Here is a 23,521-nt window from a genome sequence, read left to right on the forward strand (position 1 = left end):
GAAAGGAAAGTTCATGATAGACTGAGGCTTTGAGATTATCCGACAACAAAGTTTTAATGAACGTTAATTATTATGAAACCAAGGGGGAAAAAAAAACAGACTTGGCAACACTGAATTCTCACCTGGCAACTAAGCCCTTCACTCCATAACACGGATGCATTTATAATCTCAAACATGGACAAGTAGAGTTTGGAAACCAATTCTCTAAACGTTATTTCGAATGGCAAACCTTTCCGAACTTTATTTCTCATTTGTATTTCTCATTGTGCTTTTTATGCTGAACACCTTAGCAATGATGAAGCTGATAGTAGTCAGAGGTCTTGTCCAGTGTTGAAGCGAAGGTTTTTGATGCTAATTACCCTACTGAATGTATCACCTGAAAAATAACAAGCAGGTGTGTAATTTTAGGATGTTTATTAAAACGCATTTAACCAGTGTTCAACATAGCAACAGAGTGCCGACCTGTATAATTTACCCATATTGTCGCTGAACATTCAGAATGAATTGAAATGACATTCATACTTTCATAAAAAAATGCCCTCCTTATACTTTGATGCCCTTCACAGCAAAAGCTTCCTTGAGAGAGTACTTTTTTATCACTTTCTTCAAATTCAGAGGTTTACATGCATTCACTGGTAAGCTTTCTAACCTCTAGTGACTTTTTGACCTGTTTTGTGCTTCGACTCTGCCTCAGCCCAGTGTTTTTGGATACCTCTGCCCCCTTGACTGATTCCCTGTGTACTGACCTTTGAACTGTCATTAAACCACTGAATCTTTGGAAACTGTCTAAGTTGTCATTTGAGTCCTGCCTGCTCAGTCTCTTGTCACACGTCCACGTTTCTCTTCTCGATATTTTGAGAGCTTTATTTTGATTTTCCCAAGATGTCACACAAGGCGTTGCATTAAAATACATGCATGTGTCTCACTTTAACTCAAATATGGAAAAGCGATGGCATCATTGGCGGGGCTTGAGATTGTTTTAAGGCATATTGTTCTATGTAAACCTCTGATTTTGAAGAAAGTAATAAGCAGAACATAATGTTGGCAATCTTAGGTGACACATAACAGGATTTTAGAGCAATAAAAATGGTTATGTGTCATGTATACAATGTAGAAAACAACTAATTGTTGCTGTATTATTCTTATTCTTGTCATTATTGTGCTAACTTCAGTACTTGTTTTTTCCCCCGGCTGTGTCAGATCATATAACATGGCCCTCATGTAAACCTTCCAAATTCATGAAGTTTGTCATGCACATTTAATTTATGTGAGGTATAAATCTTTTTTTTTTCTTTTTTTTTCTTCAGGTAAGTCTTTCAAGCTTGAATTTTGCCCCAATCAAATATTAAACAGAATAGAAACAGGAGCCACGCCGCGCAGCTTCACTGCGGTCGGCGCTCATATGAGGTTGGCCAAGCTGGAGGCGGTCTCTCGGCGACCGTGGCGGTCCATGTGTCCTGACACGGTAAACACGTTCAGAACTCGGTCCACGAGTCTCCGTCCGTGCCTCGTCCTCTCGAGCAGGACGGCCACCACGGCGTATATCCCCACACCCACGACGGCCACCCCTCCTCCCGCCAGCAGAACCACTCCAGAGATGTACATGTCATTGAGAGCCTGGCCTGGCTTCGGCATGTGGTGGACCAGGGCCAAATGCAGGAGAACCCCTCCGCAGATCAACAGTGCCAGCCCCGTGATTAACACCACCAAGATGTCCGACAAGCCCCCGCTCTTCAGCATGTCTATCTGGTGGCGGCTCCGGACGCAGTTCATGTCCTGCACGGCCGAGCTGAGCAGCTGCTTTAGCAGGACCCCCAGGGCCAGCAGGCACAGGGCCGTGCCGGCGCCCAGCCTCCATTCGCTCGACACGCTGGTGGTGGTGGAGAGCAGGCCCACGCCGCCGAGTCCACAGCCCAGGATTAGAAGCACGGCGACGCAGTAGCAGAGCACAGACTTCCCGGGATCTCTGAACCACCACAGCTCCACCTGCTCCTCCAGGATGCTGTGCTGAATCTGGACCGGGTCTGCTGGACCGTTCAGGTCCAGATCCGAGCCTCTGTTTCCATTCAGAGGGGGAAAGTTGTCCAGCTCAGGCATCCTGCTGCCAGTCCCAGCCTGCTGAATATGGATGACAGCGCCACGAAGAAAAGCAGAATCCACCGATAACCTTTGTCCTTATTGGATTTCTCGAAGACAAGACCTAAAGAAGATTCCAGACTATTTAAGTAAAACGCTCATTATTCTAATGGTGGAAATCTAAAATGTGACAGGAGCTGGTGAGACTCACCTAAGCCCAGAGTAAATGGATTTTATCTGCGCCGGTGTGTACAGAAAGGTCCCAGAAAGTCAGCTAAGGTCTGTTGCCTCTGTGTGAATGAAAATCTTTACAGCTCACTGCCACTGGATACAAATTGTCCTTTACTGCATCAATATTCAAAGCAAAGAATCCGAGCGACGGCGGCGGCAGCAGCAGAATTTTTAGCTTGTCCCTCCACGGCGGCAGTCACCTGGAAGATAAGACAGACATATATTCAGTAGTGTGTGGGGTGCATTTTCTCATGGGTGCCCTATCTGCCACCGCTTCTGAGATCTGTGGCAAGCACACTGCAATGACTGACTTGGTACATTTATTCTGTTCCTAACCAGACAATAAATCACTACACAGAAATAGATCCAGCGCTCCTCCATCTTTCTTCCCCACCAAGCCCATCCAGAGGCACTAAAATGTCTCAGATGTGCAAAAAAAAGTTAAATTCTGATAGATTTGAAGGGTTAAAACTCCGCTGAATAAACAACACTTAGTGAAGGTCTCTGGTGAGGACATGATAAAGAATCTAGTGTTTTTATGCTGAGTAAAGGGACAACCTTGAGCCTGATTTCTTTGGATACTGTAAAATACCCAAAGAATTTAAAAAGTCTAGTTAAATATTCCTTAGCCTAACTATTTAACATTTAGATACATATACCGAAAAAAATTTAAAACTAAATTGAAAACATTTCAGCTACACAAGCTTAAATATGTCCTATAACATTTAAAACTTAACAGTTTACTGTTAACATGATCAAACAGTATAGAGCTGTTAATTTTTAAATTATATAAATATTTAAATTTTAACAATTGTTTATCATTAAAATGATTAAAGTTCGATTTTTATGATAGTTTTGCAAAACAAAAAGTTCTTCAGGTTCCAGATCACTGACCTTGTACCATACTTCAAAGTGGCCAGCAGGCTCATTTCCTTATATTTATCATTTGTTTTATGACATGCGGTTGGTTGGTGAGAGTGAGGCAGAAAGGCATTTTCCTGGTATACCTTAGCATATTGTTTGCATCTAAAGATCCCAGAATACCACTCATGGCTTTGGTTCTTTATTAATAAGGTCTGGAGATCATCCTGCTCCCCGTGGACGGTGGCAGGATGAACATAGGTCCTCGTCCAGCATTGCTTGTCAGAGTTTATGTTCTTTTACGCTTTTTAACTGACGCTCATGCAGTTTTTTTCTGAATGCTTCAACTTTACACAGTTGTTCAGACTGTGTAAAAAAAAAAAAAAAAAAAAAAAAACTTGTGCTGACTCCAGCAACCTTTTCCATTTTTCATTATCACTATGGTAATGAGCTGCCACAGCGGCGGTGGCTTGCTAAAAAGAAGGATCAGCTTCCTATGGAATAAGCAATTTGCGTTTAAAGACACAACACTCTGGAGCAAACACACAAACAAATTATTTTTTTTTTTCAATTTCTTCCAAACAAAAGCCCATAAAAGAATATCAGCCCTGTTGTAACATCTTGTGTGCATCGCCAATGCCCTATGTTTTATCATGCATCACGTAGATTATTATCATTATAAAGGGCACGATGCATTCTTTAGTCATTTCCCTGACTCTCAGCAAAATCTGCCTCAGCAATGTTGTTTGTAACCTCATCCCAGCCCCTTAACAAATTCATGTTAACATGTACAGTACGCGTCAATAGACCAAACCCTCCACAAGGTTATGGCAGTTAACAGCTTGCCTTTAAAAACCTGTCAGCAGCTCTGAAGTGCTTCCATGAAAGTCAGCGGCGCGCGCAGCATGGGCCTGTGCGCGCCAACGTAAGCTGACAGGAGCTACAGCTTGTCCTCGCAAGTCGTTGATCTTGCAAACACAAATACCGCTCGGGTAAACAGAGAACTGTGACAGTCGGAGTAAACAAAACATGGTCCCGCATTCGCTTTAGAGATTGCAGATCTTTTATTTATTTACTTTTTTAACCTATTCTGTCTTTGGAAGCCATGTTGGAGCCACACGCGTTTCTTTCCTGTTTTGGGGGAAATTATTTTCAGGGAAAAAAAGAAAAGAAAAAAAAACCCCGGCAACAGACAGGTGTTACATCGCCCTGACGCGGAGCAGTAGCGACCTGACACGACGAGATATAGGGCGCATAACAAAGGTGTGAAGTGAAGAGTGAGGTAATTACAGCAGCGCAGGGGGGGTGGGAGGTGTTTATTGGCAACAAGCTGTCCTGGAAGCACTTCACATCCTGCGTCTGATGAATAATTAGGCTCAAAACGCTCACGTGCTGCATGTGTGTTTTTAGCTGCCAGTGGGGTGTAAATGGATAGTAGAGGGTGGCGATATGAATGTAACGTTTGTTTTTGTTACTTATATGGCGGGACTGCGCTGTGTTTGTCTAAGAAAGACATAGATGAAGATGCGTTTGGCGTGCAAATCGTGTGTGTGCGCGCGCGTCTGTGTGTACATGTTTGTGAGTCGCTAATTAATCCCGGCTGGTTTCAGCTCAGTGTCGGTGACAGGTAAGGCCACAGAAATAGCACCGTAATTGAGTTGTATGTGTGTGTGTGTGTGTGTGTGTGTGTGTGTGTGTTTTATAGCGTCTGAAAGGTTGTGCCACCCAAGGTGTAACGCTGAGAAGAACAATCTTTTATCCCGAAGCACCATCCCCAGCTAACTTTTACCGAGGCCTCCTTGATTCATGCTGCAGCGTTTCATGAAATATTGTCTTTATTTCCTTCCAACAGCCCAGAGAAACATAAAGCAGGAAAAAACAGCGGATGATTGAACCGCGAGCAACGGCACGCGACAAAGATCATAGCGGAGATAAAATCGAAGCCTTAATGACACAACTATATCTTACTTGTGTTGGCCACACGGGCCACGCAGAGAGGCGCAACCACTGGGCCGTGTCTGCCTTTTTCGCTTTTATCCGATGTGTGACCTCTAAACTCTGTCACATCAGCTGTGTCAGACAAGTGTCATAAATGTCAGTAAAAAAAGCAATGGCTCACTGCTTTACTGTCACTGGCCTCCTTTTATGAAACAGAGACAATACCTAAACTAATTCTTTTTTTTTTCAGAAGTTCAGCTTTTTTATTTACTTTTTTCTAGGCTTCAGAGCCTAGTTAAGGCCAGTAATCACAGTAAAAGACTGGGCACACCTATGTGAAACATCAGATAGGCCAGGGGTCGCCAACATGGGGCCTGCGGGCACCAAGTGGCCCCCGAGGACCACAAGTGGCACCCAGGGGCACAATCCACCAGTGAGATGCATCTAAAACGTTATTTTATCCTCCGTTACTCTTCCTATTTATTCACACTTGCATTTATAGAGATTTAAAAATGACTATATCTACAACAAAGTATGAAAATATATGTTTATTTTACATGAAGTTAAGGTGAACTATGATTCTTCTCGTTCAAAGGTCAGTACCGGTAGCCCTTCGTATAAGAAGTAGTTCTCCGTTTCAAAAAGGTTGGTGACCCCCCCCAGTGAATCAAGCTATGTCATATTCTATGATAAGTGTATTATTAGAATTTGCCAAACCAGCTCTTACATATTAGCTTGACCTCAGTGTGGTTATTTGATTGTTTTAATACCACCAGACATAATAAAAAGGATGTGGCCACACATTAGGAGATGCACAGGCCATTTCCTGAAGCAGCTTTTTTACATTCCATGAATTTATTCTAATATGATAATATATTTAAATGTTCTCCCTGAATGCATTTCTCAAAGTTTACCTTGCATGTTTATTGCTGAAAGATATTTAAAAAAGTTAGATCTTTGCAGTGATGGTTTTCTGTTACAATTCACAGTATTTCAGTTCTTTGATTGTTCTGTTGATAGCAAAAAGCTAACCAGCAGTCTAACAATATTGTTAAACATAGTCATTGCATTTTGGTTTTAACATTTAAATAGCAATTGAACGTTTTTTCAAAGCAAATAAAAAACACTTTTTTTGGAGAGAAACAAAAGCGTATTGAAGCAACACCTCCATAAAACAGAAACACTACCATATGTGGAATATGATCATATGAACCAACAGAGCACAACGGCCAATAGTTTAAAAAAGAAAACCAATTGTTTTACCTACAAAAAAAGGAGCTTCCTAAAGTAAACATGTTAAATGGATGTGTGGTTACTTATTGGCAAAACAAAAAGGAGGAATGAGCCCATCAACGTTCCCTAACCTTCGGGCTATATGGGAAATGTGAGTGAGGTTTGTGAAAGTAAATAGAGGATGAGCGCAGATTCTTTCTTCTTAAAGCACCTTTTTGGCCTTGATTATGAAACAGTTGTTTCAGGACAACACTTATACAGTCTTATAAAGAATTTGCAGAATTTTGGCTTGAATAAGCCAAGGCTTAGGGCACAAGAACGCAACACAGATCAAGCCACAGCAAAGACTAGTCGCAGGGACCATAAACGTTGTTTGTCCGCATAAAGTAACTACGCTGGTCAGAATGGTAGAGGAAATTACAACATCTACCTGATAGGTGCCTGTCAGGTCCCGAAGCTTATGCTCTCAGACAACATTTGTCCTCAAGTCCTTCTCCTCTCGAGATCAGAGTTTTGTACCTGATGTTGTGACTTTTTGACAGGTTTTGATATTTAATTTTTTTTTCTTCAGATATTACTCCACTTGTGACATGGAATAGAACATAACTATTGTGTGCAACAAGCTCAAACACAGAAGAAAAGTTGTAAATATAATCAAACATGCCTTTAAATGGACTCCTTCATCCTTCGGCATCACTTCCTACCCCAAATTGCTGACCATATCAATTACTTTTACCCTCCGGAGTATCTTTCACAACCAATAGAAAGCCGTACAAGTGACAATTATGACAGCTAATTTCATCTCACAACACTGGATGACGTGTTTAAACGTACACCTCCAAGCTGACATGAATAATAAATATGTTCCAGATGCTCAGCCCTGCAGAATACACTGAAATAATAATGTTTAAAAAGTCAGGTGGACATTCATAGCACCACGAGTCTCTGTTATGCTAATCAAAGAGTTAAGATTAAGACACAGTAACTGTAAACTCTGGTCACAGAGAATCATTCTGTCTCCCTTTCACTGCATCTGCTGGCTCTATGTTCTCAGCCTGCAAGGTCATCAAAGGAGTGTGCCTCAAAGTAAAACTCTGTATACTGCACTCCAATTACCTGGGAAGCTTTGGGATCCTGGTATTCCCTCCTCTGTTACGTTGGCCAGCTGGATTCATTTCGCCGCCTATCAGTACCTCATTTTATTGTTGATGCGTGGTTCTTTTAAAATCGGCTGTCTGGCGTCACGTGCCAATCGGGGTCCTGATTATCAGCGGAGAACGTTGAAGAAGAACAGCAACCAGCATTGAGGGGGGAAAAACAGGCAAAGTTTGGCATCGGGGGAAAAAAATGAAGCTGATTACGCTGCTGTACAAAGTTAATTTCCAGGCAAGTGAGTTGCAGGATGTCACAGGTTACAGGAGACAAAGGTGCACCCAAGGCGGCGTGAGGTCCCACAAGATTTCCTCCTCCTGGTCTTCTCAGGCGTAACGAGCTCGTGGAACAGTTATGTCTTGCCTCTTGACACCACCCTTTTAATCCATTTGAAATCCTGGTGCTAACTTCGATCCAAAGTTAGCGTTCAGAATCTGTATGTGAAGGAATTGGGGTTTTCCTTCAGTGTCCTTGGACTCCTTGTCAGGTATTTTGATGACACCTCGCCCGGAAAAAAAGCTGGAACAAGATTTTTCTGTCAAACGCCCAAAGTGGAAACACGCCGAGGGGAAAACATGAGGCCCTTCTCCTCTAGCTGCTGAATTTCCCGCTGGGTGACGAGTCTTCTGAGATTGAGTGATGTGTTGCCGTGGTGACAGTGCGATACTCTCCCTGCTGCTCTTCCTGTTACTTTTCTTTTGCGCTCGCACCGACTCCAGCCCCCGCCCCTCTCCTCCAGTCAGGCGCTGAATCTCTTAGTGTCCCCATGGGCGAGGAGAGGGGTCAGGGTTGGCTCCATCTGTCTATGTGATCGGCACTGGTGCCAAGTGCCACGGGGGCTGGAGGGAGAGGAGAGCAGGCGCGAGTGGAGTGGGAGGCTAACGGATGTTTCTGAGCTGTCATGTGGGACTTCAAATGGGGGATAAGGCTGGGAACTGGAAAGAGGCTGAGGGGGAGGTACAGGTGTAAAAGCGGTTTGAGAAGAAGGGGCTGAGGATGAAGGGAATTGCTTGGAGCTAAGGATACTGCTGTTCTTAGTGGGCTCTGTTGTTGCCGGCCAAGAGAAAGGATGCTGAATAGGTCTTTATGCAGACAAGCTGGATTTTTCTTTTTTTTTTTTCTCCCCTTCCGACACAATGGACAGGCGAGGAGCTCGGGGAGCCTCACTCTGTGCGGAAAAAAGAGCCGAGACAATGGCCGAGTCAGTGTCACTGCCCTCGCTCTGTCAGGGATCACAAAGGAAAACCTAAGCGAGACAAAAACAAAAAGACAGAAATGCATTTACAGAAACTGCACAGGGTGTTCTGTAACTTTCTTTCAGAGGATCTCTCTAACACCTTATCAACCGTAGGTATACAAAAAGTTTACACTCCATAAATAAAAGGCAAGGAAACAAACCTAAAGAGTCAAAATAAAAACCTGGTGGCATAATCTTGTAAACCCTTAGACAAATACTTTGACGAACAACCTTAAGGCTAAATTCCATCATCAATTATAGAGAATTTGATTAACTGTAAATAAAGTTTATCTGTCTTAGTAAAATGTTGTTAATATTAGCATTCTTTAGCTTGGTAACATTTAAATAAGGTATCAGTCAGGAGAGAAACAAAACAAAACATTAAATATGATGTGTGCTCACAAGTCGCATACTCAATATGATTCATATTTCAGCCTTTTTCCTTCAGTCATGGTGAGTAGTCGGTGAGCCTATTTATTAAGAAGCAATTCAAAAAAGTAAAAAACTTTTTTTTTTACTTTTTTGGAATGACAGTGACCTGGATGACTGAGAATCTTCACCAGCATTAAGAAGCAAACGAGTGCGCTCCTCTTAGATACTAATGACAAAACTATTTAAATTAACTTGATCAAGAGTTTAATGTAGGACTGTATACTGCAGTCTTTAGCATTAGTGATATATATTGAAGGGTTTTGTTGTAGTTGTAGATGACACTTTATTTTCTCAGATTGTAAAGCGGCCCATTCCTCTCGTCAAAAAAGGCTGCAGTTCCGGTAAATTCCTGTGCGCCTGAGATGTCTCCAAAGTGACTTAATCATACTCCCGTCAGGAGACTGAGGTGACCACTCGAGAACCTTCACTTCTTTCCTTGCTGTAGCCAATAAAAGGTCGGAACGTCCAGGTACATCTCATGCGTAGCTTCTAGGCTGATGAGGGGAAAAAGTCCCAACAGTATTGTCTTCCTATCCGCTTAAATAACCTTCCCTGTGCCTTTGCAGCATCCCGAAACATCACTGATCCATCTCTGTTTTCACTCATGTACTTTACATCATTGGACTTGTTGAGTCCTCTCCAAAATGTTGTGCTTACATCTGATCACTCCAAGTAACTTGGTTCTAACCATTTTCTGGTATGTCTCTGAGCTTTTTGCTGTTTCTAGTGCTGACTTGACCGTCCAGCCCATTTCTTTTTTTACAGTGCCTCCTTATTGTGCATCTTGAAACAGCCACATCATTTATTTATTTATTTCGGAATTTGTGGGTTTATCTTGGCATCCCATACAATTATCCCAGCAGATGTCACGTAAATATTGGATGGTTTCAACAGAATCCCTAATCTTACCACTTCATGATTATTTTGCACACTGCTGACTGGCATTCTAAGCTCCTTTTTTTCTTTTTCTTTTAATTTCCTGTTGTATAAGATTCACCTGCCTTCTCCTTTGGATCCTGTGGTTTTCCAGTGGCTCAGAATCTACCGACATTGGTGCAGCTCTAGATGAAACAAGAAGGGGCCAACTAACTTACTGACTTTTTATATACACAGTAATAATAAGCATAATAAGCAAACTTGTATGTTTTCAGGCCAAAACATCCAGTTTATATAAATTGACCTCGATCATTTGCATATATTCTGTTGCCTTTAGGATTTAAAAAACATAATTGTTTTTATATTAAATGTCTTCATTTATCCCCCAACCATGAGTGACAGCTTTGTTGCATAATGATTCAAATTATTACAAAAAATCCCCAAGTACCTGTTCAGATGGAACCAAAATAGAAATGGCACAATTCCAAAAGGTAAACTTGTCTCAAAACCAACGTACAAGGTCAAAATAAATACCCACAGTGATTAATGGTGGTGGCAGCATTATGCTTGGGGGTTTCTTTTCTTTGGAAAGTGCTGAGGGGTTTGCTGAGTTGTATGAAACCATGACCAGTTCCAAATGCCAAGAAGTTTCAACACAAAACCTTCAGGTGTGAGCTAGCAGTTTAACCATGATTGGTTTCATTTTCAGCATCACAGTCCAGCCATACGTCATAACCAGGAATGGCTTCACAACAAAATATCAGTTTTCGAACGGCCAAGAAAGTTTAAACTGCAGCTTTTACGGTGTTGCCTGGAGAGGGATTTGGTACGTAGTTACCAAAATATAATTAGAATGTGGTTCAGCAAAGTCTTACTTTAAGGGTGCGGACATCTATTCAACCAGGGTACTGACACTTTTTTACATTTCTGCTCTTAAGGGTGTTTACTTCTCAGGTAAACTTTAGGATACATTCATGTTGAAAGTTGGTGATCATTTGAATTTTAAGATGTTACAAGAAAATTGAAAAAAAAAAGATACCCTGCTCAGTAAAATGATAGAAAACCTTGAAAACGCATCACATCTCAGTCGGAAAAAAGAAATTATGCTGGATATCCCTACTGGCATGGAATTGGTAATGTGTTAGGAACACAAGGTGTCACATCGTTTGATGAAAATGAAAATGATCCAGCCCCAGAGGGCTTAATCCAAAGTCACAGAGAAAGTGAAGCCTATAAAAATGATGCAGCAGGCTAGTTCAATTTGCTGAAATGTCATTGCAGCAACTCAAAATGGTGCTCAGTTGTTAGTATGGCCCCCCACATGCCTGTATGTATGCCTGATATCATTGGGGCATGCTCCTTTTGAGATGATGGATGGTGTCCTGGGGTATCTCTTCCGAGATCGTGACCAGGGCATCCCTGAGCTCCTGGACAGTCTCAGGTGCAACCCGGTGGCGTTGGGTGGACATAAACATGATGCCCCAGAGATGTTCTGCTGGATTCAGGTCAGGGAAGTGTGAAGGCCAATCAATGGTATCAATTCCTTCTCTTTTCGGGATTTGCCTGCATACTCTTGCCACATGAAGTCTGTCATTATCCTGAACCAGGAAGAACCCAGAATTACTGTTCCCTCGAACCTGCGCGCATGCACAGTCGTGATCTGCATCTGGATTCAGTGCATGCAGCAAAGCTATGCAGCGCAGAAAATAAAATCCAAGCTGAACTGTCTGTAAACAAAATAATTATAAACCAAGTTATTTTGTTTGTGGTGAGATGATGTTCCACGGTCCCACTCCAGGTGCTGATCGGAGCGCACCACTGATTGTCTGGTGGGGCAGACGCCTTTGTAGTTGGGCAGGTGGCGGAGGGCATCTTTGTTACACCTGCTGCATGTCAGCTGTTTGTCTGGCTGTGTTTTTGGGATCTGCTTGTCTGAGATCGTAAGTGCTGTTTTACAACCAATTTGGTTGTTTTTGTTTTAGCGCTAGACCTGCTGTTTGTTTCTGGAGCGCTTTTGCTCCGCTGGTGTTACCAGCTGCAGTTGGAATTCCTTTGCAGAGCAAAGTGCTGCTGGTTTCTGACCTGCCTTCTTGTTCTACCTTTGTTTTTGGACACCAGCTGTGTCATGGTTTAAGTTGTCTGGCCTCTTTCTTGTTTTGTAGTTCACCCAGCTCTCCCTCCCACAGCCATTAGTCACACCTGTTGGTAATCAGTCAGATGCATTTCACCTCCTAGTCTCCCTATTTAAGCCTCCCTCTGTCTCACTCTTGTGCCGGTCCGTCTTCTGTATCATCCACTCCATGCCAGTCCTCGTCCTTGCCTTGGAAGGTCTATTTCTGTTTTCTGAGTTAAGGTTAGTTTTGCCACGTTGAAAGACTTTGTGCCTCACCGTTGTTCTTGGGAAGTTCTGCTCTGTGTTCTGGTGTCCCCAGTGATTTGCTAACCTGACTAGCCGCTCTGAGAAGGCTCTGCTCTGTGCCACCCCACTCAGCGTTGTTGGACTCTCTCTCTCCTGGCCGTCAGTCCCTGCCTTCACCTGCACCCCTGAGCCGTTGTATTCCTGCACCTCTGGTTACATCTTCCATCAGTCATCTACCCTTCAATAAACCTCTCAAACTTTTGTCCTGTGTGTGTTCTGAGTTCATCAATAAACAAATCCTGACAAGCTGTGTTTAGATGTTTCTTATTTTATGACTGCATGCCTAAGAACTACAGCAATATGTATGGCTTGTACTTGTATAGTACTTAAATCATTGGTGTAATTTGAATAGTTTAGTAAGCGAGGTAACTTGTTATCTCAGGTTTTGGACAGGCATAATACTGGTGTAGCCTCAGTGTGCACGTGTGACGTTCCTCACAGAGGTCCAGTGAATGCTCAGACACATGAAAAATTAGGGGGAACATTGCCCAGGATGCACTGCTTCTCCTAACCCTTTCAGGTATGTCGCATGAACTCAAGAGTAAACCTCATTTTTGAAAACGGGGCGAATAGTGCCCGACTTGCCAATTCCAATGTTCTCTAGCAAATGCTGGTCGAGCTCCACAGTGCACTCAGGCCACTCTCATAAAGTCTGTTTCTAATGGTTTGGTCACAGACATTCACACCAGTGGCCCGCTGGAGGTTTTTAGGGTTCTGGCAGTACTCATCCTGTTCTTCCTTGCACAAAGGAGCAGATATCAGTCCTGTTGATGGGTTAGGGGCATCCAATGGCCCTGTCCTGTTCTCCTAGAGTAACTGTGTGCCTCTTGGAATCTCCACAATGCCCTTGAGTCTCTGCTGGGAGACACAGCAAACATTGTGGCAATGAAACATATTGATGTGTCATCCTGGTGGAGATGGAACCTGTGCGACCTCTGTAGGGTGAAACTACAGAAGAGCAGTCAAAGAATTGAGGAGGGAACAATTTGTATGGCCTCCACCTGCAAAACTCCTTCTGTTTTTGGAGTGGTCTCATTCTTGCAGACACTGATTAAAAACCTCCCTCTGCTACTGAACTGACCAGATCAATATTTTAGAAGTTTAACTGACTTGATACTAAACTCTGATTAAGGTCGTCCTTTAACTGTTTTGAGCAGTATATAATACAACAATGATATAATATGCACAAAATACATAATACACCGAAATACTGGGGATGTGTCAAGTTTTTTCTGTCATGAGATCTGCAGATAATGAAATGCCATAGCACGCTGAACAAAGTCACATTTGTCTAACGAAGCACCTTCCGGGTTCCAGTTTAAGATACAGTATTACTATAGATAGAACCATAAAAAACACTATAAAACCCATGGAAATGCTTTAACTGTGACATCCTGAGGTCGCCATGGTAGGACTTCTATTTTAAAGTAGGAAGCGACATTGTTTTTTCAGTTTTACTGCTGTTTTGATTCTGACTTATCGAATTCTTGGCACGCTGGCCAGCAATGCAACCTCTTTAGCTAGGTTTTATAACTCTACATCTGAATAGAATTTGTCCAATCTGTCTGTATGATTTGTCTTCGTAAAGTGCCTTGAGATGACATGTTGTGAATTGGCGCAATATAAAACAAGTAAAATTTAGTTGAATAGTTTGCTATTTAAAAAAAAATAAAAAAAATCTGCAATCAGGTTTTAAACATTACTCAAAATTCACTCCTCTCTCTGCATCACATCTATAAACACTGGATTCAAAAAGGAAAGCTTAAAAGAGGCACAAACCAATGAGTATTCTGGCCCACCTCTCCAACAGACGCTACGGAGAAAAAAATACCTTAACATTTGGGATTAATGCTGTGAAATGTGTGATCCTGTACAAGTGCAGCTTCCAAGAGGCGAGTGATCATTTAAACCATCAGTTTAAATGTTCTTTTTGGTTTGAATACCTGATTAGTGCATGTGCATCAACCTCACCTGCAATAAAAGGTCAAGTATCTGAATTCTGTGAAATCATCGCCGTCTCATGCTTCATTAAACAATCTGACAGGGTTACTTCTGTGATTAAAGGCTTTTTGGGCGATTTAAGTAGATTTTAAACTTCCCATTTCACATTATCTTACCGGCCAGTTTAATTGGTAATTTTCTGATATGGGCAATTTCTCCGTTTATGGTGAAACACAGCCAATGAGCAGCCCAGAAAACAAGCAACTTTTTCTCCTGACACGCAATGCAAATGCAAGCACACGCACACAAACGCATCTACATCTTTTTTTTTTTTTCATCTCAGCTTCATTCACCTTTCTGCCACCTTGCTCATCTGTCTGTGCCTTGTGCATTCTGTCTCACCACCAGTCCTATCTGTGTCCACTGCCTCCCGCTTGTGTTTTGGCGCTGTAGACGGGATGAGTAGATGGGTGAATAGATGCTCAACACTGCCACACACCCTCATCTGGATCCAGGTAAGAGATTGTCTGACTCAAATGCCCTTGTGAACTAATATATGCTAATATATACACCTGTTTTCCTGTGTCACATTATGTATTCTGGCTCACTAATCTCTTACAGAAATGGATGTTACTAGTGAAAGCTTAGATGTTAGAAAAAAAACAAACAGGTCTGCAAACTGCTAATATCAGTTTTCATCAATTCAACTTAAGAAGACCTTTAATGCCGAAGCTTGGACTCAGTTCAAACTTCTGTTGATGAAGATAAAGCCGAACGCTATCTGGTTCAATGCAGTGCTGGTTGGCCGTCATGTCATACCGTCTGTGTACATTAATTATTTTTTTTCAAGGGCAAAGAGGCTGTCAACAGGCATACGGTATAGTACATCCAGGTTGCAACCTCCAGTCAGTCAGAAAGTCAATCACAGAGGCAGACCCACATTCGCCCTCGCTTGACAACCTTAAACTGACCAAACACGTTTTGGGCCAGTGGGGATAAATCGGGTTAGACATCAGGTTACTGCCTCCGTTTTACTTTCAACAATGAAAGGAGGCTGTTAAGCAAAGAAAGTGCATTTTATATGCCCTGCTAACACAACAGAAACAGTGCTTTGCATGTTCAGCCACGTTCGCCCTTTCATAACAGCACATTGTGCCGATCAAGACTTAAGAGCAACAAAATGCTTTTTTTCCTTTGTTTTTTTTTTTTTTTCATACACCCATTTTGGATCCAGCCATTAACATTTTGTTGTATCCTACTTCCATTTTGCACCCGTAGATAAGTCATTGCATTCATATGTACATAACCATTGCATAATGCTTTTATTATTGTCAGAATATTTCATATTACACCTCTCGTCTATTCACTGTTTTTTAATACCTTTTTGGATCAGTTGACTCTTATCAAATATGAGAGATTATGAGCTCTGATCAACCCAAAAATAAGTTTGGGTGACTTCCTGCTGATAAAGATTTTTTTCATCCGGTCACATAATTCTATTTTCTTAGCAATAGCCGGCAAACAGATGAATAAAAAGTACTTTATTTCAGAGATAGTAGTATCTTTAGATCTGGTACAAATTGTAGCATAGTACAAAAAGTCCTTTTGGTTTCCAAAATAATATTAGGTACAAAAAGGTCAAAATGGTAAAAGTACAAAATAGCAAATTTAGTAAATTAACAGCGTTCTTTAGCCCAACCATAAACACACTTAAATTACTGACAAGCATGAAGTTGTATTCAGTGTTTTTCTTTTGAACTGAAGAAGCTGCAGGATGAAAGATTCTTGATGTGATATATAATTACGCCATCACCTTTAATGCAGACTCTTTTTAAGCTGAGTGTAAGGAAACTGAATGGGGCTTATGGATGTTTGAAATTTTAAATTCAACAAGCACACTGATTAACTAGTCAAATCGAGTTTGCACTACCTTCATCTTTTAGCAAAAGTTAAGCTTTTCGTAATTGCTCTGATCTTGAGAAGGGTGAACACGCTTTTATTTATTACAGTAATGCTCTTTCTGTTGGTGTCTCTCAGTCGTCCCTCAACGGGCTTCAATTGGTCCAATATGTGCGTCTTTTAATTGATAAAAGACGCCCCAGATACAAGTACATTAACCCCCTTATGTCCTCCTTCTACTGGCTGCCTGTCTGCTTTAGAATAACTGTTAAAGGTTTATTTTTAAAGCTTTTAATGCTCTTTCTCCACCCTACATTTCCTATTTGTTGAGTTTTTGCGTGCGTGATCGATCCCTGAGGTCATTCTCTCAATTCTTCTTGAATGGCATTCTGGCATCTGGCCTTTTATTCCAGATTTCTAACTTTTATTTATTATTTCATGTGTTTTTTTTTTTGTTTGTTTGTTCAATTTGTTTTTTGAAGGATTTTTATGATTTTATTGTAAAGCACTTTAGCTGTCTAGTTAGCTGTTGTAAAGGAATATGTAAATTGATACATTAAATGAATTAATTCATTAAATATAGAAGTGAACCTTGATTTAAACGAAGACATCTAAAGGATAAAAAACTCTGGCCAGCCAGTTGCTCCCTGTGGTCGTGTACAGCTGTGCATGTTAGAACACCAATCAAATCACCAATTAACATGCAGGTCTCCTTCTGCCGCTTTGCTTCTGATTATGAGGGGGGGAAAAGCTACTTTTTTCCTGATATCATTTGGCATTGCGTTTTAAGATCCATCTCTTTACGTTTAAAGATTTCCAGATGATATGCAGCAAATTGGGGTTTGACGTAGGCTGCCGGGTTAGGAAACTAAATCACTTACCCTGATCTGTACGCAGGAGCTTGTGTATAGCATGGGGAACCTTTCAAAAGGACTCCATTAATAAACACACTAAAATGTGCCGTTCTGTTCAAATGATAACAATATAGTTAAAGGTTCAACAACGTCTTCCTTAATATTTTCATGTTAACATTTAAGCACAACGTGTGCCTCAGAGCCAGCAGTGTGGGTAGCCACAAAAAAAAAGGAGGAGGGTGGGGAATTGCCCAACTTATCACTATCATAAATACAGTGATTGGCCAACTTCTCTTCTAGTGCTACCATTAACACTGCCACGGTGGATTGATATAAAACAATCTGACGGTTTTACACTCTTAATCTTATGCTTCCTTTGGTGATATTGATTGCATTTCAGTGTAGTTCATTAAAAGCACTCTAGTCTAATATGCATAAAATTGTAGAGGGGTGTCATTTTAAGGCTAGCCACAATGTTTTCTCAACCTTAACCACCATCTGAAAACACTAAACCCCCTCGTGTGGTTCTTAATGCCCAACCCTGAAACAGCAATTAAAAAGTTATGAAGTGTACGATGAAGTAAAGTTTAAATGTATAGATCTGTATTAGAGTTTAACATTTGATGGCTCCAGTAGAGGACAGTAATAATATTCATTCACTGTTTATTTGTAATAATTAGTTTGTTAATATAAAATAGGTAACTAGTTTTTGCTTACAAAAGTTTAACTGGTTGTTATTGACCCAAATGCATAATCTGTCGCAATCTATCATTTCATTACTATATACTAATTTTGTTCAGATGAACTATATCATGCAAAATAAAAAAGGACATATTTTGGCTCACTGACCAGGGGGCCATTCTGCTGGGGAGTGTTATGAGCAAAGTGATCACAGAAAAACAGTTACGCGAGTTGTGACTTGAACCAAATTTTTATAGCTTTGTTGCATTTTTGCAATAGTCACTTGGTGTCCCCCGACATTGTGCGCAGTGTCATTGTTGTATGTAAATATGGCTGTACACCGCAGCAGACTGAGAATGCCCAGGTTGGTATTTGATTCCAGATTCCTATTAGGAATTAAACAAAAGAATGATTTCATGGATTTTAATGAACGAATGGTGATGATATTTCAATAAATAAGAAGCACGTTTTACGTTTATAATTTAAATCACTTGAGTTGTGCTTGTGTTTATAAACCCTTCAAAACAAGACTGATGTACTTTAAACTGATGATTGATTCTTTAACATGAAGTTCTGATTTGTGAAAAAGAGAAAATTAGATTTCCTGATGCAAAAATTGTCTTCTGTTTCATTATCACCGTCCCAACAGTGTTCAGTGCATTCCAATAGTGCCTTATTGTCTTCTAGAGTCTGTTGCCTTCGTGTAGCTCATTTGTCGTCAAATTGCCTTTAATGGTCTTGACCAAGGATATATATATATATATATATATATATATATATATATATATATATATATATATATATATATATATATATATATATTAGGGCTGGGCAAGTTAACGCGTTAATTTCGCGTTAACTCATTAGACTATTAACGGCGATATTTTCTTTAACGCGCGTTAACGCATGTTGGTCACATGCTTTTATTTTGTGAAGGTCTGTTGCTGCGGTGTAGGGGTTTGAATCAGAACAGTAGGTGGCGATAATGCGCCAATAACCTCGCTGTCAGCCCAGCCTCAGATTCAAAGAGGAAGAAAGGTGCTGGCCGGAAAAAAACAAAGCCGACATGCGGAAGGCGGTGTTTCCCGCAGGTACCGCGAGCGAGCTTAGGCGAGGCGAGGCGGTGAGTTGGCGGCCGGTGTAGGTACCAGATTGACTCGGGCTGCCAGATTGGCTCGGGTGCTACCCGATGACGTCTACATATGGCAACTCAACTCAAACAAACTACATTATGCGCCCGCGGTCTCCATTTGTTACGAATAAATTTTATGTTGTTAATTTACGGTTATTTTCCTGTAAATTAGTCGAGGCATGAAAACTTTTAACATAATTTTGGAATACTTGTGTGGTAGTCTGACAATTTAATCGGTAATTTTGCAGGATCAAAGAAGTTACAACCTTAGAGAAATTTAATTCCTCCAATTTTTTTTAAGTTGTGAAGGGAAACTAAACCATAAACTCATTTCATTTTTAATAAAAGTCAGCAGCCAAATTTAATTTTATCACGGCATTCATCACTGTAAAATCAATAACGTTCATTCCTCCTTTTTGTACTGATGTTGTTCTTTCTGATCACATGTTTTTTTATTATTCCAGATGAAATTGTGATGAATTTGATTATTTTTTTATTGTGGTATTTGGTACATTTAAGATATATGCTGGATAAATTAGTCTGGCTAGCCCTTCCATTTTTGTTAACAATATTCTTCCAAACATTGAGCCAATTGTCAAATATTTGTTTTTTTTTTTATTTATTTGTAAAATGGCTTGAATATTTGTTCAAGCTTTTGAGAAAAAAGAAACCGCTAAATTAACTTAATAAAATAGATTCGTTACAAATGCAGACCGCGGGCGCTATGTAGTTTGTTTGAGTGGTGTTGCCATAAGGTGACGTCATCGGGAGGCGCAAGGCCCACGGAGAATCTGGTGACGTCATCGGGAGGCGCAGGGACCATGGCGATTTTCTTCGTAAAATTGTCCGTTTACAAGCCGCAATCCCGCTCTCGAATAAAACCTACACCCCACTATAATTACTTTAGTAAGTTGTCCAGACCAATTACAATATTTTGCGCAATTGAGCAAACGTTAAACCAACAATGTATAGTGACGTCATCAGAAGACGCAGGACCCGAGTCAATCTGGCAGCCCGAGTCAATCTGGTACCTACACCGGAACAAGTTTTGTGCGGAGCGGAGCGGGGGTGGGTCTGCATCGACGCCGTCGGTGAAGTCGCTTCTCGTTTCAAAGTATCCATGTATTTTTGCCTGTTTTCCCCCTGCCATTCACTATATGCGCGCGAGAAAGCAACAACAAAAAACCGCGTGTCAACGTCAAATAAACGCAAGCATATCGAGTTAGCAAGCATTTCAGTTTAAAGTTCTTCCAGCATGGAATATGACAGAAACAAGTTAGTTGTAACCACTGCCAAGTTAAACTTTGGTATTGAACATAAAATGGTAATGCTGCTCCCTGCTGTTACCTCAGAAATTGCCTGTTTTTGGTAGATTTTTTCCCCATAAAGAGAATTCCCTGTCAGTGGCAATAAGCTTTAATTTATTATTATTGCTATTTTTTGTTTTACATGTTTAAGTTGAGCTTTACACTAAATATGTGTTACTGATAAGTGCTACAAATGTTACAACACTTTTGTTCATATGGCAGCAGAACATTAAAATAAAAGTGCTCTTTACACTACTTTTGAATTCATTCTTGGAGTTTGTAAATACAATGCGATTAATCGCGATTAATCGCGATTAATCAGTGCGATTAATCGCGATTAAATATTTTAATCGTTGCCCAGCCCTAATATATATATATATATATATATATATATATATATATATATATATATATATATATATATATATATATATATATATATATAGATAGATAGATAGATAGATAGATAGATAGATAGATAGATATTATAGTTTTACAAATTGCAGATAAACTGTCTTGCTTATGTTTTGTTACTGTGGCTATACTTGCAAAATAATTTACAAGGGCTAAAATGAAGCTGCCACTTTATTTATCCAAACGAATAATCTTGTGCTATAACAGTTTCCTGGGTTGTTCAAAGGTAACAAATTGTTAACAATGCATCATTGAAGCAATGTTGAAGCAAATTTAGAAGGAAATCTCTTTAGAAATAAATCCTTGTAATCTTTTGCAGGATTGCGTAGAACTGATTATGCTTATTAGAGGGCTTGTAATGTGCCCAGGGACAGAAATGAGCACAATCAATACCAACCGCTATTGCCAACACTCTACATGCCTGACTGTGTGCACGTGCACAAACTTTCAGGTTATTTCATATTGATATCTCCCCTTAATTCCACCGAATGTGTGATGTCCATCTCTAACACACACACACACACACACACACACACTCTTGTCTCATAACTCCACCAAAGACTAATTTGCCTCGCTTTGTTGTTTCTCCTCTTCTTTCATCCTGCTCCCGTTATTGACTTCAGGCTCTCTCTTAACGAGGCCTATCACATGTTGTTTTCGGCCTGACTTGTGATTTAAGTGTTAGACATCATCTTAAAAGATCCTGAGAAGTGTTCAGGAAAACTGAGAGCAACAGCACGTAAACCAACGTCATATGCCCTCTCGTGATTAATCTGATGTCAACACCATGACCGATCTATATGAGCAGCCCATCGGGGGTCATGCCCGTGCACCCGGGTATCGACCTGTTCCAATTGCAATATTGAATACAGCTTCAACAACACTTCCTTTATGTAAGTTTTATGGATTTTCCACAATGCAGCAAAACTGATATGACAGCCTTGGGAACTGATGACATACAGAGTATTCCATCGTTACAGTAAACACTTTGAGACTGCTGGCCTTCCTGCCAGTGCAAAGGTTAGGGTGTGTTACAGTAATAAGGGATTTTACTTCCTTGTTTTTGATGGAACAGACCTGGCCTGGAAACAGATGTATAATATTGGAGCAAGAAAAGGGGCACCATCCGAGTACCTAACAGATTACTATGATTTTTGTTTAAAATCCTTGAAGTTTTTAGTGTGTTATTATATTCTGGCTTCTTTAAATATAAATTATATAAAGGGCTCACAAAGTAAAACATAAATAAAATAAACTATCTATCAATGGCAAATAAGCATTTTAATAGCTGATGCATGATTCTGGGGGGCCCATGTTATAATGGGTTACCTCTCAAGCATGTTAGAGCACTCTGAAGATCAAATAAGAAGCTCTATTTGAAAACGGAGCAATTTGCTTTCCAATTTAAGATAAAAACATAACAAATAAAAGCAAAACAAAGAGTTAAATGGTACCAAACAATATATATATATATATATATATATATATATATATATATATATATATATATATATATATAAATAAAAGCAAGAAACAACGGCTGTCAAGTTTATTGTGCAAATAAGTTGGTAACTAATCAAGCCTCCAGACAAAATGTAAACAAGTCAAATAAATTATTCATGTGATGAAAAACAACTTGAATTAAAGTTTAACATGTCGAATTAAACTGGTTTGATTTAGAAAATGAACGAGGTTACACACATGGGCAGCTCTCTCGGGATGCTGGCTCAATAAGCGTGTCTTACCTGTGCGCTTGGTTCGTCAGTCTGGCGTCTTCTCTTCTGCACCGTGCAGGTCCGTTTTTTTTTTTTTTTTTCTTTTCTCTTCTTTTTTAATTTTCAGCCATCTGTGGGCTGCGTAAAGTCCCACGGCTGAACACAATGTCACAGGACAGCTTCAGTGCCTTTTTCTTTTTTATGGATCAGGAGGTTCCGATCCTCGCCACAGCAGCGTCTGGAGCTGCGGGTCTCGCTGCCTCCGTCGGCTCTCGTCTCGCTAGTCGCCTGCCTGCCTTCACCCGCCGCACCGACGGACTTCCCCCGTTTAATGCAGGTGTGGCCGCGCGCGGCGGCAGGGGACGCTGCGGGGTGGAGACGGAGACCGGAAGACGGCCAATCAACGGCCGCACAGCCGCCGGTCTCGGTGGGGGAGCCCGGCACGTGACGGGAGGCGTTAATAAATAAAAGCCCGAGGGGTTTTTGGCAAATTTACTGAGAACTTATTTAACCCGCTCAGACCATATATTATGGATATGTCGGCCAATCAGCAAGCGGAATCAATAACATCATTTACTCGGAGACATGCATGACCTCCAGTTATTTGCCCCAGTTTTACTTTTTCAAAAAAGAAAAAAAAATGATATAACACGGGGTAAACATATGACAATGTGCAAAAAAATTCAATACAGCCGATCCAGTCATAGCCAGGGTTATTTCGGGTTGGTTAGGGACATTTTGTAACTTGGGAAAGCCCTTGAGAATAACAAAATTTAGGGTATCAATACGTTTTCTTAGAAGCCTACCACAAAGATTGCATGACATAATCTAATTAGTCTCATCAGATTTTACAGTTTGTGTTATTGTCCAGAGAATCAAAAAGTCTATATTTAAATTAGCAGAGTGAAGAAATGATTTGGCAGTCCTCTTCTTCCATGCAGTTTCTAATTCGTCCAATATGCAGCAAAATCACCCTTATTAACCATCAAAGGACATTTATAATGATCAAACCTATATTATGTGATATTACAGAAACTTTTGGAAAGTAGAAGAAAATAGGAAAGTAATCATAGTGGCACAGAAAGCATACATGATCTGTGTACATGTGGTGTTATCTTGTGCC

The 23,521-nt window shown here is 40.6% G+C and overlaps 1 protein-coding gene across 2 annotated transcripts; it reads right to left on the minus strand.

The window, feature by feature from the left end:
* Positions 1–399: 399 nt before the first annotated feature.
* LOC105936926 (transmembrane protein 125) lies at positions 400–22,759 on the minus strand. 2 transcript variants are annotated; one of them, XM_036140891.1, is made up of 4 exons: positions 22,429–22,759; positions 7,456–8,737; positions 2,288–2,507; positions 400–2,200 (listed from the first exon to the last, which is right to left on the minus strand). In XM_036140891.1, exon 4 carries the CDS (start codon positions 2,095–2,097, stop codon positions 1,399–1,401), a length of 699 nt encoding a protein of 232 aa, XP_035996784.1. In that variant the 5' UTR covers positions 2,098–2,200; positions 2,288–2,507; positions 7,456–8,737; positions 22,429–22,759; the 3' UTR covers positions 400–1,398. The 2 variants fall into 2 exon arrangements, with proteins under 2 accessions (XP_035996784.1, XP_035996785.1); XM_036140892.1 differs by lacking the exon at positions 7,456–8,737 and having other exon boundaries at positions 400–2,507.
* Positions 22,760–23,521: the final 762 nt, after the last annotated feature.

Source organism: Fundulus heteroclitus, chromosome 9 (assembly GCF_011125445.2).
Source record: "Fundulus heteroclitus isolate FHET01 chromosome 9, MU-UCD_Fhet_4.1, whole genome shotgun sequence".
Lineage (NCBI taxonomy): Eukaryota > Metazoa > Chordata > Actinopteri > Cyprinodontiformes > Fundulidae > Fundulus > Fundulus heteroclitus.